This window comes from Mytilus galloprovincialis, chromosome 1, assembly GCF_965363235.1.
Source record: "Mytilus galloprovincialis chromosome 1, xbMytGall1.hap1.1, whole genome shotgun sequence".
NCBI classification, from domain to species: Eukaryota; Metazoa; Mollusca; class Bivalvia; order Mytilida; family Mytilidae; genus Mytilus; species Mytilus galloprovincialis.
Window position 1 is genome coordinate 65,679,437 of NC_134838.1, and position 19,602 is coordinate 65,699,038.

At 35.4% G+C, this 19,602-nt stretch overlaps 1 protein-coding gene across 1 annotated transcript in view; it reads right to left on the reverse strand.

Moving 5' to 3' along the window:
* LOC143041842 (uncharacterized) overlaps window positions 1-18,988 on the reverse strand; it is a 40,534-nt gene extending 21,546 nt beyond the window's left edge. Inside the window, exon 1 of the mRNA XM_076217161.1 lies at window positions 18,965-18,988. Coding sequence (XP_076073276.1) covers window positions 18,965-18,974 — 10 coding nt within the window. The 5' untranslated portion in view covers window positions 18,975-18,988. The remainder of the gene's footprint in view (window positions 1-18,964) is intronic.
* Between the last annotated feature and the right edge of the window lie 614 nt (window positions 18,989-19,602).

A 19,602-nucleotide genomic window follows, 5' to 3' on the forward strand; every position in this document is an offset into this window, starting at 1 on the left:
AGTATTATACAACAATTATGTAATCAATTATAACTTTAACTGTGTCAACAAACTTTTACAAGAAATTTTTCACTTTCAATAGAAATAAGCTTCGTGGATACACCGAAAGGGTTGATTTTATAATATGTTGGTCCTAGAACTATAATCTACAAAAGGGTGTCTCAGATTTTGGAAAATGTGTATAGGTCAAAATTTACACCTAATCAAACGATCTCTACTTTTATGTTGTAAGGATGTTTACACTAATTATAAATTTGTTAGAGAATGGAATATGATGGCGATAAAATGAGACACCCTTGTGTAGCTCCTGCTGTGTTGACTAATATAACGTTTAAATTTTTGGTGTAGTTAAAGAGATGTCAGAGCTAAATTCGTTCAAGTGAACTGACTGAGGTTTTGCCATTAATTTCATAATAATTGATTATATTTTGATTTTATAACAAAAATATTGCATTCATTTCAAAGATTAATCTTTTATCTATCTATATATATATACCTCTTTTATTAATTTGTATGCATTCATAAGAAAGTAACAGCATTTTAAATGTTGGAGATTGGAAGAAAAAAAAACCTTTGTATTGTGCAACCTTAAATGTAGAATAAACTTAAAGGATTTGACTTAAAAAAATACCAATATTTATAATGATAATAAAATCTTGGAGATAGTTTTGTCAGCTTATTATTTGCAAACTAACTGATATCAGCTCGACATTTAGCGTTTTAATTCAGCAATAAAGGATTGTGATATAAAAATTAGGAGATGTTCATAGTGGTATGAATGTTAACATGATAAATATGTAACAGTTATCATGGTTATGTATTTTCATTAAATACAATAAATATGTTATTTAATTATTAGGACCAAACACAAGGGCAGAGACTTCTATTCAGGACAAAAACTGTCTTGAATTAGCACAAATGCTAAAATAGCACTATTTCTGCATGACTTGATAATGCTAAAACATCATGATGATCCATTGTATTTTCAAAAAACGACCTATGTTTATCTTACACAACTATTCTACTTTCTTATAAATAGCTTCAAGTTTACATTTTTAACTACTTTGGAGACAAAAAGGAGTCTTTCTATACCTATTTTATTCCCTCAATAGTTAAAGATTCATTGTTTTGAACAAGTTAACGAAGACAAGCGCAATGTTATTGAAAAATCTCACTCGACCCTGTGGGTAGTGTAAAAATTACTAAACACACAAAACGAATTTTCACTTTTGGAATACAAACATAGCAACTAAGCTGATTCGGGGTAGTTTTATTAGTTTGGGAGGACAATTTCATATTTAGTTATGAAGATAAAGGATGTTTGAAGCAATAAATTTTATTGTGTCTAGAACTGACAATCAAAAATAGTGCATAAGACATGCTGAAAAGGAATTTTCTGTCCATTCAGATGTGAGCCACATAAGCTTTGAAATGGGAAATAGATCTGTACCTAAAAAAAAAAAGTTCGACGAAAATTTCAAAATGAGAAATCCAACTAGTCAAAATGATTTTTCTGTCTATGCAAAACCTCATGCACAAAAGCCTAACAAAAGAAAAAAGAAAAAAAAACAATTATTGGTCGTCTACTTTGCATTTCTGTTCTTTATCTCATGTTCTTGTAGATTCAAGGGACCTGTCATAAAAATAACCTGTGGTGTCTTTGCTTGTTGATAGTTGTCTCATTGGCAATCGTACCACATTTTTTAATACTTGTATTTGAATGGGTAATCAGTCTTTTGAATTTGCCATATAAATAACTATTCTGTTTTAAATATCTTTTTCAAAATTTTTGTTCCTATGAAACCAAAAATACATTGTTCAAGGCAGTTTTCTAGTATAAAAATATGGTTGTTTGGCGCTTTTTAAAATGTTAATAGATAGTTGCTAGGCACTTTTCCACTTAAATGAATGTTTGTTTCAAAGCTTGCTCGTCGCAATTACGGCCTGGGTTTTGGGCCCGCTAGAAGGCCCATAGAATTTTAAATAAATGATTCAAAATCCTGCATTTTTTTGGGTCTCCTGGACCCTAAGTCAGTCCTCCCAAAACATAATTTTTTAATGAAGATAATGTAAATATTGGGTTAAAATTTGTAGCATGGGTCAAGTTTTCTGTAAATCTGATGACATTTATTTAAATATCCAGGTTTTCAACTTACACCTAGTGTTTGAAGATGTTTGAGAGTAGCAATGACATGATGATAAATTGCTAAAAAGTCAATAAACAAAACAGAAATCTTTAGACAAATCATATACTCGCTGCATATTGGGAAAGATCTGTCAAATCATAGAACGGAAGTGACAAAATTATCTGTGCGTTTTAAAAACTTGAAGCGTCGTTGAAAAGCTTTAACCTGTAAAAATGATCAAACACTCTCATTACTCGATGTACCTCTTGTTCATAATAAAATCACGGAACAAAAACTCAGTAACAGACAAATATTGATTGCCGCTAGAGTAGCTGGGTCCACAAGCGAAAGTTGCCAGGGGAAACCCCAGCCCCGGGCTCTAAAGACAACCCTACCGGGTTACAGTGAATAGGTTGCTTTTTATCAAATAAGGGTGGTTGCTAAGGACTTTTGACATGACCTTGACTTCCTACTGTTTATATGTTGATGAAATGGTGGTTTTGAATGTCCAGAATATTTTACCCCTGTATGGTTTGGTATTTTCTTTTTATCTTTTCTTATTGATATGTATAAGGTCTAAGGTCAAGATCCTCATCCTTTGACATTGGGTCATTTTTTATAGTTTTTCAATTTGCAAAGTTTGCACATCTTAGTCATTCATTAGTTACTATTTTTTGTTGATTATCTCAAGGAAGCACTAGCTAAGAGATATCCAAAAAAAATAAATAACGATTTTTTTTGTTCAATCATTAACATGATTAATGAAAGTGTATTAGTACATGTGAAATAAATTCGCTGTTAGTTCAAAGGAGTAGGTCCAGTGAGACCCCTTTTTGGCCCCAAAATAAAGCAGTTTTATAAAATTGTTAAAATGTAAACTTTTAGTTATTTAATGGACAGTAGAATGCTTCTTCTACATAAATATGGGCTGTTTTTTTACAATACAATGCACCGATATCGGGTACTAGCACCAATAAGTCATGCTAAATTACTTAAATCTTCATAATTCTAGCATTTTAGTTTAATTTTAAACGGTTTCCGTGTAAAACGAAAGTGGCCGCATTCGTGTTCATCCTAAATCTTGAAAAGTAAGATGTATTTGATGATAATACATAACATATATAAAGGTTGAGGATGAAAACGGATGCGACCACTCTCATTTTTGACAAAAACCATCTGAAAAGTGACATTTTTTGGCATATTTGGTAGAGTTATCATATTTAAGCTTGAATCGGAACGTTTTTAATGACTAAATTAGTTAAATCTTTCACATAAATCAATTGAATCAAATGAAATAGACACTTGAGTGTTTAAAAAGTGGTCAAAATCTTTCGTCAGATGAATCTGAAATTTGAGGCCAAAATCGGTCCTTACCGGACCTACTCCTTTGTCAAAATAAGCTAAGAAACATTGATGATGATTCATTCACTTCCAAGTGCATAATTCGGTTTCATTGAATCCGTAGTTTTTTGGACTTCAGTTTAACTTATTAGCTAGAGATGGGTGTCGCATGAATAGTGCGTGTAAAGTTATTTAAAGAAAAAGAATGTCAAAATTGAAATTAAAACAAAGGTAAATGATTCGATCCACAAAAATCATTCGTAAAAACGATGATAAACATATATATCAACTGAAAGGCTAATTAGACGGCGTCTACACTAAATTCTAACATGACGTCCTTCAAACGCTTTGAGCACACACCCGTTGTAAAATATGAATATATTACGTGAGCTATTCCCATTGTACTCCCACGTCTTATATTTTAATGAATGAGGAACAATGACGTAAGAATATAAGCATTTCACGGGAAAATACAAGCTTGCAAAACCGAAAATCATAACAACAAGGAAACTTTGACAAACGATGCTTAAAAGTGGTAAAAGCCAATTTTTTTTTAAAACATGTTAGCCATATAAGTAAATTATCCTTTTGCACATAGCAGCTAGTATGGTTTAATTTTGTCAATACTTCGGTGTTGACATAAATATCAGTTATGTAGTCATTTTTATAAATTATCTGTTAACAAAACTTTGAATTTATCGAAAAACTAAGTATTTTCTTATACCAGGCATAGATTACCTTAGCCGTATTTGGCACAATTTTTTTTTGAATTTTGGATCCTCAATGCTCTTCAACTTTGTACTTATTTGGCTTTATAAATATTTTGATATGAGCGTCACTGATGAGTCTTGTGTAGACGAAACGCGCGTCTGGCGTACTAAATTATAATCTTGGTACCTTTGATAACTATTTACACAACTGGTTCGATGCCACTGCTGGTGGACGTTTCGTCCTCGAGGGTATCACCAGCCCAGTAGTCAATACTTCGGTGTTGACATGAATATCATTAATGTGGTCATTTTTATAAATTTCCTGTTTACAAAACTTTGAATTTATCGAAAAACTAAGGATTTTCTTATCCCAGGAATAGATTACCTTAGCCGTATTTGGCACAACTTTTTTGAAATTTTGGATCCTCAAAGCTCTTCAACTTTGTACTTGTTTGGCTTTATAACTATTTTGATATGAGCGTCACTGATGAGTCTTATGTAGACGAAACGCTCGTCTGGCGTACTAAATTATAATCCTGGTACCTTTGATAACTACTTCTACAATTGCGACAACATTCACCGAAAATATTTTTTATATATGACAAATGATGTTTGTAAGTGGAGTACCATATTTCCCAAAAATCTGTAGTAATATCATTAAATAACATCTGGTTTTGATTCAGAATGACTGGGAAGTAGTTATTTTTTTCAATACTAAATTGATCAAAATGTATGAGAAAACCAATTTACGTGGTTGCCATGGCAAATTTGGCATAGCGACATTTTGTTACTTTCTTACCTGATTACATGTTTTGGCTATGTTTCAGGAAAATTGTTGACTTTTCATGACGACCCCCTCCCCTTTATGAAATAATTTGTGGTAACAGAGAATTTCTCTGGAGCTGTCATATATCTCATATTGTTGTAGGTGACTGATTAACCCAAAAGCATACTACCATACTACAAAATGAACTATTTATGGCAATTTTCACATCTAGTTCAAGTAGTTTCAACTTAAGTTTGTCTTGCAAACATGTAAGACAAACAAATCCAAAAATATTAATACTTAAGTTTAAAAATTTCATGACTTATAATCATCTGAGGGATATCTTATGGCAGATTTATAAAACTTTATGATTCCAGACGTTGGGAGCAACACTTGAGAATTGGGATATCAAATGAGACAGTATGTCATGGACTCAAAGCATACAATATTGTATAATGCCATAAATGTGTCTTTTTTAACGGACGCCAAAAAAAACCCAAAAAATGTTTAATGGACTTTGAATAAAAAAATACCTCACAAAAAAGTTTAATACTTAATATTTTGTTAAGCTACCCTTTTGAATTTTCTACAGCGACGTGGAAGGCTTAAATAAAGTCTCTGAATAAAAAAGGACGCTTTTAATCAGGCTCGCAATAATTCAGACATAAGGTCTTGAAAGTATAAATAAACGACATAAAGTCATTTTTTTATTTTATTCTTCATCAGAGGCAAGTTATTGTCGAATGGGGTCAAGTCTGGTCATTGTGCAGGCCAGGTCAGTTGTGGTACGATTTTTGTCTTTTCCATTCTTCTACAACCCTCTAAATTTCATTTGACTTCCTACTAATTTCTATAAGGTTTATTCCCAAACATCAAATTAGCCGTAAATATAATTTGTTTGCACTGATTGTTTACAGTCCAATGAGATTTACTCCTGCAATAAGCTACTTTTTTCTTCTGATTTACAACTCTGATGTCAATTTTCTTCAGTACAGTTCGTCTGGTGTACCCTCGTTCGTTTAATTGTCGTTGTTTAGTTCGTCTGTCTAAATACTTTTGCAGATGTACGAGTTTTATAATCCGTTATGGTATCATTTAAGGTCGAACAACAAATTGTTTTCGCAATCCATGGCAGAGTGTTTTCTGCCCGTTTGATGACAGTTTTTCTCCTTCAACTTCGAGGCACAGTCTTTATATTACCTTGCATCCACCAACGATTGAAAAGCAAGGAAATTTTGATCTTTTTTTTGGTGTCGTCTGAAAACTCGTTACAGTATTACGCCTTTTTGTTTATATCAACAATGGCTAAATTGCGCTAAGATTCCGGTATGAAAATCCCCGTTAAAACAGATAAGTTAGAGTAATCACCTTGAACACGTTTGTCTGCTTTTAATAATGTTACTCAACATCGACAATAACGTTCTTACAAGTCAGGCAACAGAAATCATCATCCAGCGATGACTCAGTTAAGGCACCATGCTGTACATACAAGATTAATAATAAAAAAAACACCAACGAAGTCCCTGCTTAGTGAGATATATAATATCGGTTTAATTTATATAATTGTCATAACAGCCACCTCCCTTTTTTTATGATTTATACCTTTGTACTTCTATACATGATTTTCCACTCATCTATCTAAAGGAAGTTGACTAAAGACGGGTTTGGTTTTGGTTTAAAAATCCTGTGGATTGGTTTGTTTGCCATGTGTTCATAAATGCCAGTTTAACCTATTATGACACATGGTTAATATCACTGCCGATAAATTAATATTGAAACTGTCAGAGACAATTATTTGACATCATTTTAAAGTGGTCATTTTAGATCATATTATTTAAATGAATGAATATTCGATATGGTTAAAAACTATCGGGTATAGTTTACCATTGACGATTTGTTTTGACTTACTACTGTACTCATAAATTTTCATTTTAAAAGCATGAAGCTTAAGACAAACAGTGCAATTGCCGCATAAAAAGTTTACCTTACAATTTGGTTATTCTTTTAGGTTCTCTCTGGTCATTTAGCGAAAAGCAATTTCTTCGTTTTTTTCGTTCGTTTCGGTTTTATAGCCCGACTATCCAAACGATATCGCGAACTTACTTCTACCTATTGTACGGTTAGAGATCTGTTGACCGTTTTGCTTTTACCTTGTATCAAGGAGTACGGTATGGGGTATATGGCCTTTCAGAGATCGATATTGCTGTTGTTACTGCCTCTGGAGATGGCACTACTAATGGCGACGTGTGTGGTGGTGTCCGCAGTAACTCGGGATCATCTAGGTCAAATCCATCGCCGTAATCAATCCGACATCGCTTGCTTCTGTCGTTGGTTGGGTGAATATAGTATTGGCGATGGCAAGCCTTCCTTGGGTTGAACGGACGGATGATTATGTCCGTTTTGATGACGATCCAATCGGGTTCACCTTGGTATTTTGTAGATGTTATCTCCTTGTTTCCCTCTAGCGATGTTTAGGCTTCTGTTTGATGATTCTGGTCTAAGCTGGTGGTTGGTGATATTTCCTCAGCCGATGTTGCAGCAGAGTTTTTGCAACCGCTGGAGCCAGTTGTTCATCACTTGGTTAAATTTAACCCTCTGTTAAAGATAACCCAGGGTTAAATAATTTAACCTATGGTTACTTAACCAAGGGTTAAAATTCTGTTGTTCAACATGATTTTAACCATTGGTTATGTAACCGTCGGTTAAAAAAAATTAACCATGGGTTAAATTTAACTGAGGATTTATGTTTTCACAATGCATTATTCCTATGTCTTATTTTTATAATATATAATTTTAGCAAAGCTGAGGAACTGAAAGTTCAACTTTAAGTTGAGAAATATTATCATATTTTAAGTTCCAAACGAAACAACACAAAACAACAAACAAAAAGGCAGAAATTTGGCAAACTATTGCTCACCAGACCAGTGCCACTATCCGTTAGCTATTTTTCAATTGCTCAAAGGAAAATTGATGTATTGGTTAACACCTACTTTTTACTCCTTCCAAGTAAATAATCCCAAAGCACAAATAAGGAATAAACCTTAAATATAACGGCCAATATTACATATCCGGCCGTTCCATGCAAATTAAGATTTCAACTGCAAGTGTTCCTAATCATTTTTGTGCACCATTCATTCACTCAAAAAAAGGTACAAAAGGATATTTTATTTAATTGTTAACATAGTATACTGAATACACTATAGTGTAATGGTAGACTGTAGTGTTGCTATGTATTACACATAGACAATATCATCTTGTACCTTTGACCATAACCTGTAACGTAAACTTACAAAGAAGAAAAAGGGTGCTTTCTAACACAACCGCGTGTAAGTCTAAAGATAGGAACTATAAACCCGGAGGAAAATTATCATCACAGATAAAGTTTAGCTCAGCATTAAATCGTATGTTGATCATTAGTCATTTTTTGGTATGGTGAATAGATATACATTTTTTATTTGTTTAACGCTCCTCTCCATGGGAGGGGGACCAATTATTTTTATATTTTTTAGGGGGAGGGGGGATATTAGGAAAACAACTTTGTTTTGAATATTGTTTAAGAAAAGCGAAATAATTTTAAAAAAAACGACATTCATTGAATCAATGTAATGTTTTCCAAATAATTATGACGTCTTGAAAGGCTATTTTATTAAAAAAAATTGTGATGCCTTTCAAGACGACATTACTATTCAGACTAAGGCCGTGTTCACATTGACTTAAATTCGGTGTTGTGTTAGTGTAACTCACACGTAAACTAAACACCATTGCGTTCCCATTGATAAAACTGAATGTTTACATGTAGTTTAAATCATGTTTTATCTACACACAGTCGATAGTCAATGTAGGCCTTGTGTAGGTTAAGTGTACACAAAACTAGGCATTTAGGACATTAGTTTTACCGTCTAATATTTAAGGAGGTAACTATTTTTGAGTAAAATTGATATTTTTTATAATCATTAGTATAGTTCTTTACAGAATTGTTGTCTAAATTTTTTACAGGGTTTTTATTGTTAAAAAAATTTAACGTACTTTATTAACCCCTGATCAAGACTCAAAGCAGCATCATTGCCGAACCCATAAGGCAGCAACCAATTGATTTTCGGGGGGGGGGGGGGGGCTGTTATAGTTGAGTATAAAATATAAAGGCAGGGGGTCGGGTGAGGGGCTATGGATTACGGCAGGGAATGTATGTAATTACTCATGGCGTACCTTCTACATGCTATATATCATGTAATTCACGTATTAAGGATCATTCCTTGTAACCAAATATTCATATTTAAACGTCTGATACGCCTGATATACATAGGAAAATACTTCAACAGCAATTGTTTATTTACGGATACTTTATCGTCTGCCATATTGTGGGGACCGAAACATGTGTTTTGATATCTTTAAATACCAATTCGTCCCCTGCACAAATGATCTTATTTTGTATTTTTAATACCCCAGATAAGATATTCAATAAGCATACCCTGCCGGACACAAATATATTTGGTAAATATTTAGATGGTTGAAATGAACTATATTGTATGTTATTTACGTATTATGTACTAACGCAGACCGTCTGCTAAATCAATGCGCGCACAGTGGTGTCCGATTGTTTATTTCAAGCTTCTTTATCGATATTTTAGATGCTATAGCTTTGTTTTGATATTTTATGTATAGGGACAATGTTCGGACAACTAAAGATGATATGTATATTATGTTTTTCATTATCTGAAATTTTTATAGTTCCGGCTTCCCGGAAAGGACAAGTTTCCATTAGATTAGTATTTCACGTGACAATTACAATTTAGTATATAAACGTGCGAGCACTCAGCAATGGCAGATAGCCCAAAGTTTTGCTGGCGGCAAGTTCAAACCTTGAAAAACAAATAAAGCAATAATAACCTTTAGGTGAGAATTAGGATAACATAATGAAGTTTAATGATATTTAATTAGCCGTCTCTTGTACAGTCAGCTACCTCCCACCACGTCGGAGACCACAAATATGTATTTTATAAGGATGTATGATTTAGTACACTTGAACGCAACAGTTTATTTATATAGTTTTACGATGTTATAATGTTACATACTTTTAACAGTAAACAAATAAAAAACTGTTAACATTGGAAACATAACTTTATTTCATTGAACTTGGACACATACAAAAAGCACATGAATTTACACTGATGAAAACAATAGATGTTGGAGGCCGCTCGTTCAAGCATAAAAACTATGGAAAGCCGTTAGCAACAAAATTAGCTGAGTAACACTCGAATACAAGGGATCGCTCAATACATACATATTAAAGATTCCGAAGACCATACCTGACAAGTAATTTAGAAAGTTTAATACAAATGCAGAGTTGCTACATGAGTCACATACTGTATTTAAGTGTTATTAAAGTAAACTACCGAGTACAGGACAGGATGCTCTCGGATGGCTTACAATTTGGTGTCAGAAGTGGGATGCTAAAATTCTAATTAACATCCAGGATACGAACCTTGGAATAACCTGTCAACTTAAAAACGTGGTTTAAGCCCGACGTGGTGGATTTACTGTACAAAAATTTATTATAACTATAAAATATGAAACAACAAATAAAATATTTAGAATATGGCTGATGTTGGTAGGAACTCCCCAGACCCTGAAATAAATTTCCGTAGGGAAAGGTATTTAGATGACCTAGAACAGGGGGATCAAATACACACTGATGACAATGACGACTTTGATAGGGAATCAATTTTACAAGGTCATGGTGATGAAGTAGATCAGAGACATAAAGGACGGGAGGAATATCAGAGACATGATTTTGACGATAGGAATGATAGGGGTAATCATAACATGCAACCAATTGGGCCACCAAAGGTAACACTTAAACCTGAACCCTTCTCTGGTAAGGATTGTTAGGAGAAATACTTGTCGCATTTTGAGGACTGCACTGAATTGGGACAATGGGGAAACCGTACAAAACTGTTGTTTTTGGCAGCTAGCTTGAGGGGTCAAGCAAGACATACTACATGAGCTTGTCTCCTGACGACAGGCGCGCATACCAAATGCTAACACAAAAGTTAGATCATAGGTTTAGGAGTTTAAAACACAACAAATCGTTGGCTCTCAAAATTAGAGATGCGCAGGCGCATGGCAGGGAAAGCATAGCTGAGGTGGGGGATGATATAAGGCAACTAGCGCAAAAGGCGTACTATGACATTCACTTAGCAGCGCAGGAGTCTCTTGCATTAAACCAGTTGTTCAAAGTCATAACTGTGGAAATGAAATGTCGTTGTATTGACAAGGAATGCCACACAATAGCAGACGCTGTTGATGTAATAGAGAGGTATGAGTCAATATTGGGGGATCAACACAAAAAGAAGTCAACAATCAGAGCTGTGGAGACAAAGGACATCGAGGGACACATGAGTGAAAAAGATTACCATAGCAATTTGCAGGCTTTACAAGATAGGATAGCAAAGCTGGAACAAGGGCACGGGAGTCGGGACACAAAGAGGGCACATACTGGCAGATGCTACGGCTGCAACTCACCAGACCATTTTATAAGGAATTGTCCACACAAAAACAACCAAAGAGCTAGAGGGAACTTCCAGGGCAACCAAAGACAAAATACCTCTGTTAATAACAACGAGGGAAACGACAGAACGCTGGATCAATAGGTCGTGAGATAGTGGCCTGATATGAAGGGAGAAAAACATGTCCGGACAGGACATATAGGGGAAGCAGATGTTAATTGGGATAACGGGTTTTATACAAACGGATTGATTTATGGGTTTCCTGTCAAATTTCTAATTGACAGTGGTTCAACAGCGTCAATACTATCTATAAATGTTTACGAAAAATTGCCTTCAAATGTTTGGTGTTCTTTAGTAACAAACAAGTCTGAACTATTTGACGTTAATGGCAATGAAGTTTTTGCCATTGGATCAATCAAATAAGAACTAAATTTGGGTCAAGAAATTTTCAGTCAAAATTTCATGATTTTTAATATCAATCAGGATGGAATACATGGACAGGATTTCGTACTTAAGGAAGTAAGTAAAGTAAATTATCAGGGCATGGTCTTACACACAATCCACAACCAGGAAATATAATGTTGGATTGGAGGGAAGGCAAATATGATTTGCAGAGTAGAAATTTAGGACAACATGACCATTCCTCCAATGACGAGTACCATGATGCCTGTAGAAATACCGGGAGTCAATCATTTAACAGAAATGTCTTTTTAAGGACAGATGATGACATAGGGAGGACAGACCTTGTAACACATAGAATAAATACCGGAAATGCAATCACCTTTAGGCAGAGATCTAGACGTATGCCACTTGGAAAGCAAGAGATGGAAAAATTAGAAGTAAATCGGATGTTAGACAAAGGAATCATCGAACCATCTTCTAGTCTTGGGAATCAAATATAGTCCTTGTAATGAAGAAAACTGGCAGCCTAGGTGTTCCTATCCGATTCAGAGAGTAGACGAGTGCCTTGACTAGCTCGCTTGGGGAAAATTCTTCGGATCAATGGACTTAAATTCAGGATTTTGGCAAATTGGCATGGCTCCCGAGGACAAGGAAAAGACCGCATTTTTGACAAATTTAGGGTTATACCAATTCACTGTCATGCCCTTCGGACTTGTAAATTCACCATCTACGTTTGAGCGTCTGATGGAAAATGTTCCCAGAGGGCTACAGTTGAAAGAATTATTACTCCACATGGACGACATCTTATCAGTAAGTTCTACATTTGAAGAGGGTCTTGGGAGGTTAGAAAGAATCTTCATACTTCTACAAAATGCCCATCTAAAGTTGAAACCTGCCAAATGCATTTTCTTTCAAAAACAAGTTAGGTTTCTTGGACATATCATGTCCGAGGAGGGAATTTCCACTGATCTAGAGAAAAAAGCAATAGATGACTGGCCAGTTCCTAAATCTGCAAAACAGGTGCGCAGCTTTTAGGACTATAGGCGATTTGTTAAGGGATTTGCAGCAATTGCAAGACCAATGCACAAAATTTGCGAAAAGAATAGCCGTTTTTCTTGGAATGATGAGTGTCAAAAGGCATTTGAACAGTTAAAAAACGCTTTAACAAGTACACCTGTACTTGCCTACCCTCTGCCAAGTTTACCATTCATACTTTACACAGAAGCAAGTAATAAGGCTGTCGGAGCAGTGTTGTCACAAATTCAAGATGGTCTTGCACGAGATATAGCATACATGAGCAAATCTATGAACATACATGAACAGGCATACTGTGTAACTCGAAAAGAGCTACTTGCTGTAATTATAGCACTAAAGACATTTCAATATTATTTATATGGCCAGTAAGTTTTGCTGCGCACAGATAAAGCAGCTGTATCATGGATGAAAAATCTAAAGAAACCCACTGGTCAAACAGCCAGATGGCTCGAAGAACTGGGAACGTACAATTTGACAGTTACACACAGAGCTGAAAGGAAACACTCAAATGCCGATGCTCTGTCCAGAAGACCTTGAATATGATTTTGTTAACCAGAAGTTACATGAAAATGAGGAGCCAACACCAAGAATAGAAATAGTACGAGTATGTACAAGAAGTCAGACAGGAAATCAGTCTAGTGCTACACCAAGTGGCTACTGCATAGATGGATGGGACCCAGATAGTATCAGAAAATGCCAATTGGAAGACCCAGACATGTCACTCATTGTGACATACCTTTATAAAAAGAAAAATAAACCTGGCTTGGACCAAGTATCAAAAGGAACATCATTCCAGAAGACAATATGGCGACAATGGGATAGGCTGACAAACAAAGGCATGCTTTATAAAAATTTTATTGTTCTGATAAAGACGATGTAGACAACTTCAAATTGCAGCTTCTGGTACCAAAATCACACCAAAAGACAGTCTTCAAGTATTTCCATGACGTTCCATCTGCAGGTCATTTAGGACCAGATAAAATGCTAAATAGGATCCAGCAACTCCTTTACTGGCCAGCTATGAAAAGCTCCATCACAAGGTACTGCAAGGAATGTGACCAGTGTGCTGCTAGGAAATCACTGAAGCGGAACAAGGCTCCATTAGGTCAATATTTGGTTCGCGAGCCTATGGAACGTGTTGCAATTGATATTCTTGGTCCACTTCCATTAACAAAACGACAAAACCGTTATGTTCTTGTCCTTTGCGACTGCTTTTCTAAATGGACTGAAGCATTTGCTATTCCGGACCAGGAATCCCTGACCATTGCCCGTACCAGCGTGAATGAATTTATTTCTAAGTTTAGTTCACCATTACAGCTCCACTCTGATCAAGGAAGGTCTTTCGAAGCAAAGCTGTTTCAAGATCTGTGTGATCTACTTAAAATTGACAAAACTAGAAGTACAAGTCAACAACCCCAGTCCAACGGAAGCGTAGAAAGATTTAACAGAACACTCCTAAGCATGCTAACATTTTATTGTCAAAATGATCAGAGAAACAGGGATGAGATTTTGCCACAGGTAATGATGGCATACAGATCATCAGTTCACGCCAGTACAGGACAGACCCCTAACATGATGATGTTTGGCAGAAACATATTTCTTCCTATGGAAGCTGTTATTCCACGTCCTGATGGACCAAATGAATCCACTTCCCCTGAAACAGATAAATGTGTAAATGAATCACAGGACGCTATGTCAAAGTCACATGCACTTGCTAGGAAATATTTTAAGCAGAATTCTGAGTATCAAAAACGTCACTATTACTTGAAAGCAGTAAAGCGCGAATTACAAATAGGTCAAGCTGTATGGCTTTATGATGCATCGAAGAAAAAGGGAATGGAAAGGACCATATGTTGTCACAAGGAAAATTGACGACATCACTAACCTTGTGAGAAGGCCAAAGAAACAGCCAGGAAAGGTCTACCACATTGATAGACTACTGCCCTATCAAGGACGGAATCCGCCCACTTGGTTCTCCAGTAGGATGGCTTGAGATGCCTTTCATCGTTGTTTGAATAGCCGAAATTAGTTGTAAAAGTTGTTACGTTTTAAATTGTTTTGATAAATTACTATGTTTAAGAGTAACTGTATGACTTATCTCAGACTGGAGAAAGTCATGATGGAATTCCTAGAGTTGGATCCACTCTGGTAGAATATGTAAGGGAGACAAATGGCCATTGTTTCTCAGGACATCTTTTATTGTCAAGCTGCGCGGCGGAAAGCAATTGACGACAACTTTCTGTCTTGAGGAGGCTTAATGTTTTGGAATAGGGAGACCAAGGGGTGGATATCATATTTTTAATTGCAATTTATCCATTTACTACTAGCATATGCCATATGAGGGGAGGATTTTAAACACACAAGCACATATAGTCACACTACAGGACACTACATGATATTATGTATTGTATTATTATATGTTGTATGGTGGAGGGATTTATAATTGATGATTCAATTTCAAAATGAGACTATCATCCCAAATTGAGGTGAAGTGTTGGCTGTGTCCCATGACGTTCCGGACACGGAGACAATTGAAGAATCATCTGGCAGCTGCCCCACACAAACGGCTTTCGGTCGTTTGTGTTTGGTGTCCGGAAGAGAAGTCTTCCAGGAGGATGGTTGACCTTAAGGAGCATATCATGGCCAACCACCGCAGCAAAATAAAACTCATGCCTTATAGTTTTCTGAGTAAAACCAATGGGTTCTGGATGTCAAACTACCCAGAGACCTATGCTATGGTAATCTTACCATCAAACGAAAACTCACAGGAAGCCATGAAAGCCAGGATTGAGGTCCTAGAATTTTTAAACAGGGTTGAAAACACCAACAGGAAGAAGTAGGATTGGACTCTAGGGCGGAAGTGTCCTTAGGAAAGGGTTAGAGGTACGCAAGAAGAAGAGGTTAAGCCGGAGAAAACCAATGGGTCATATTCACCAACACGCCCACCATCTATGAAGGGTTGGCCCTCCAGCAACTTACATTGAAACTTGGGGACTCCACGACTCCACAGCCATTTTCAAATTGGATCTTGGAGTGTCTACACGATTCCCTCAGATAAATTTGAATGACTTGGTTCTAAGGGATCACAAAATGCTTGACGCTCTGATAAGAAGGATGACGGCACTGGTAAATATAAAATATGCAGGATCACATACCTTCTCTATCTCTATAGACGGTAAAGTAAAGTCTATAGTGACTCCAGTAGTAGCTAGGAAACTATCAATATCAGAGGAATATATAACAGATATAAAAACGTCAGATGAACTATATAGCTATTCCCAGGAAAACAGACAAAAGCCGTCACAAATCCTCTATCACCACTGAAAACGCCATCAACATCTGATATTATTTTGGAAGACGACCGTGACAATGAAGAACCAGAGATTCTAGAGAAAGCAACAAATTCATGTTTTTACCAAATGTAAAGGGGGGAAGCATTTCATCAGCTATGATATGAATTTCTAGTTCATGTTTGTATATAGGTTCAAGATTATGTTGACAATTATCAAGTTTATCAAATTTTTAATGTGTAAAACACTGGAAGTGAAATGAATTTTTCATTTGTTTACATTTTTTGTTGTACAAGTGTTACGACATGGAATGTATGTAATTACTCATGGCTTACCTTCTACATGCTATATATCATGTAATTCCCGTATCAAGGATCATTTCTTGTAACCAAATATTCATATTTAAACGTCTGATATGCCTGTTATATATATAGAAATACTTCAACAGCAATTGTTTATTTATTGAGACTTTGTCGTCTGCCATATTGTGGGGACCGAAACATGTGTTTTGATATCTTTAAATACCAATTCGTTCCCTGGACAAATGATCTTATATTGTATTTTTAATACCCAAGATCAGATATTTAATAAGCATAATTACCCTGCCGAACACAATATATTGTAAATATTTAGATGGTTGAAATGAACTATGTTGTATGTTATTTACGTATTATGTAATAACGCAGATCGTCTGCTAAATCAATGCGCGCGCAGTGGTGTCCGATTGTTTATTTCAAGCTTCTTTATCGATATTTTAGATGCTATAGCTTTGTTTTGATAGTTTATGTATAGGGACAATGTTCGGACAACTTAAGATGATATGTATATTATGTTTTTCATTATCTGAAATTTTTATAGTTCCGGCTTCCCGGAAAGGACAAGTTTCTATTGGATTAGTATTTCATGTGACAATTACAATTTATTATATAAACGTGCGAGCACTCAGCAATGGCAGATAGCCCAAAGTTTTGCTGGCGGCAAGTTCAAACCTTGAAAAACAAATAAAGCAATAATAACCTAATAATAGGTGAGAATTAGGATAACATAATGAAGTTTAATGATATTTAATTAGCCGTCTTTTGTACAGTAAGCTATCTCCCACCACGTCGGACACCACAAATATGTATTTAAGGATTTATGATTCAGTACACTTGAACGCAACTGTTTATTTATATAGTTTTACGATGTTATAATGTTACATACTTTTAACAGTGAACAAATAAAAAACTGTTAACATTGGAAAGATAACTTTATTTCATTGAACTTGGACACATACAAAAAGTACATGAATTTACACTGATGAAAAAAAACAATAGATGTTGGAGGACGCTCGTTCAAACATAAAAGCTATAGAAAGTCGTTAGCAACAAAATTAGCTCAGTAACACTCAAATACAAGGGATCGCTCAATACATACATATTAAACATTCCGAAGACCATACCTTACAAGTAATTTAGGAAGTTTAATACAAATGTAGAGTTGCTACATGAGTCACATACTGTATTTAAGAGTTTTCAAAGTAAACTAACGAGTATAGGACAGGATGCTCTCGGATGGCTTACAATACTTTCGTTGAATGTGTGTTGTCAGCTCTAGATGACGAACACAAGGAAGGTATCTGGTCTACAAGGAGCTGCACGGATGGAGATTGTGACTGACGAAAAGAACACGTATCAATCCATTTCCCGGTTTTGAAAACATCTGTAAAATCATTGACAGTAGTTGGATCATTGTTGTTTAGAAGGCTGATTACTGGGTGCAGAAGCTGTGACTGACTTGAAGTTGAGTGGACAGGTTCATCTCCAGGTACCAAACTGCTTACAATAGTGACATATGTCCATAGAACACGGCTAACGCCGTGCGGTGCTGATGCGAAAGGGCTGTTGATAGCGACTGGAATCGTAAGCTGGAGGAGGAGTAGGGACAGAAGCGATACGTTCAACTGAGTTGGTCTAGCTGTATACGGCGAATCTTTTTTTCTCGTCTTCATCATTGTCGGCGATATCATAACTCTCGTATTCTGTAACAGTAACCAATCCCCCAGCGGAGCTATCAGCAATTCTGATGAGTTTGTTTCTTTCTTTGAATTTACCCACCAAACCACCAGTAATAGTAGAAAGGGGTGAAGCAACAGATACAAGATCATTGTGGATTTTGTAAAGACCATCCATGATATTCTCGTTTAAACGAAAGTGAATCCGATTTCCTCCTGATTAAAACTTAATATTTGCCTCATCTCGCTTTTATTGACAAATTGTCTTGTTCTGAAATAATGTAGGACTTTTAACCAACGAGTTTCTTATCTAAATAGACTATTGTGAAAAGCCCAAAAGGGTTTTACTAAATTGCATTAACAAGAAAACTATTAGCGATTTAAAAATCCCGTGCTATTTACATATCAAATAGCATACTCAATATATTTACACAATTCGACAAATATTGACATATCCGAAATATCATATATTTAAAACACATACCTGTTCATCTAATATAAACACCAATGGATGACCACTATACGGACGCACACTCACGTGTGATTGTTTACATAATAGAAACACGTGTATTCTGAACTTTAATAAATACATATATACTATCTACGTTTCTTGTAACATTCCTTGCTTTTAAATGTTTTAGTTTGGGACTCCTTGATGATAGAAAATAAGACAAAAAACCGAGTCGGTTGCATGACATTAAACCATGTGTTATATTCAGTGAATAGTTTGAATATTTTTCAGCATTCAGCTCCACCATTTGTTTGTTAATCTTGTACATAACTGTTTTAACTTACTTGCAGCCATTTTATTCTTCTGTTTTGTTCTGAAATTAAATTGTTGGATACATACTTAGACTATTTTAAAATGCTTTTTATTGACAGGAACGTTTTTTTACATTGTCGATATGTTAACAGTTCAGGATGTTAAACCTTGAAGGTTTTGATGATAGCAGAGCATTTGTGTACTCTGAATATTCTCTTTTAAATCAGGATTGAACATTTGCTGAAAGAAGACTGATGATGCTACTTGATGTAACCTAGTATTATAATATGAATTTTTTTTTATTTTTTTTGAATACGTCGTATAAATAGAAACCACAAGCACGATAAGACTAGAGGCTCTAAAGAGCCTGTGTCGCTCACCTTGGTTAATGTGAATATTAAACAAAAAAAGCAGATGGATTCATGACAAAATTGTGTTTTGGTGATGGTGATGTGTTTGTACATCTTACTTTACTGAACATTCTTGCTGCTTACAATTATCTCTATCTATAATAAACTTGGTCCAGTAGTTTCAGTGGAAAATGTAAGTAAAAACTAGAATTGCCATTGCAAGCAATAGCGGATGTCACCCTTCCCCCAATTGCCACTAAGCGGCAGCCATTTCAAAATTGTTTAACAGTGAATGCACATATATGCATGGCAATACATCT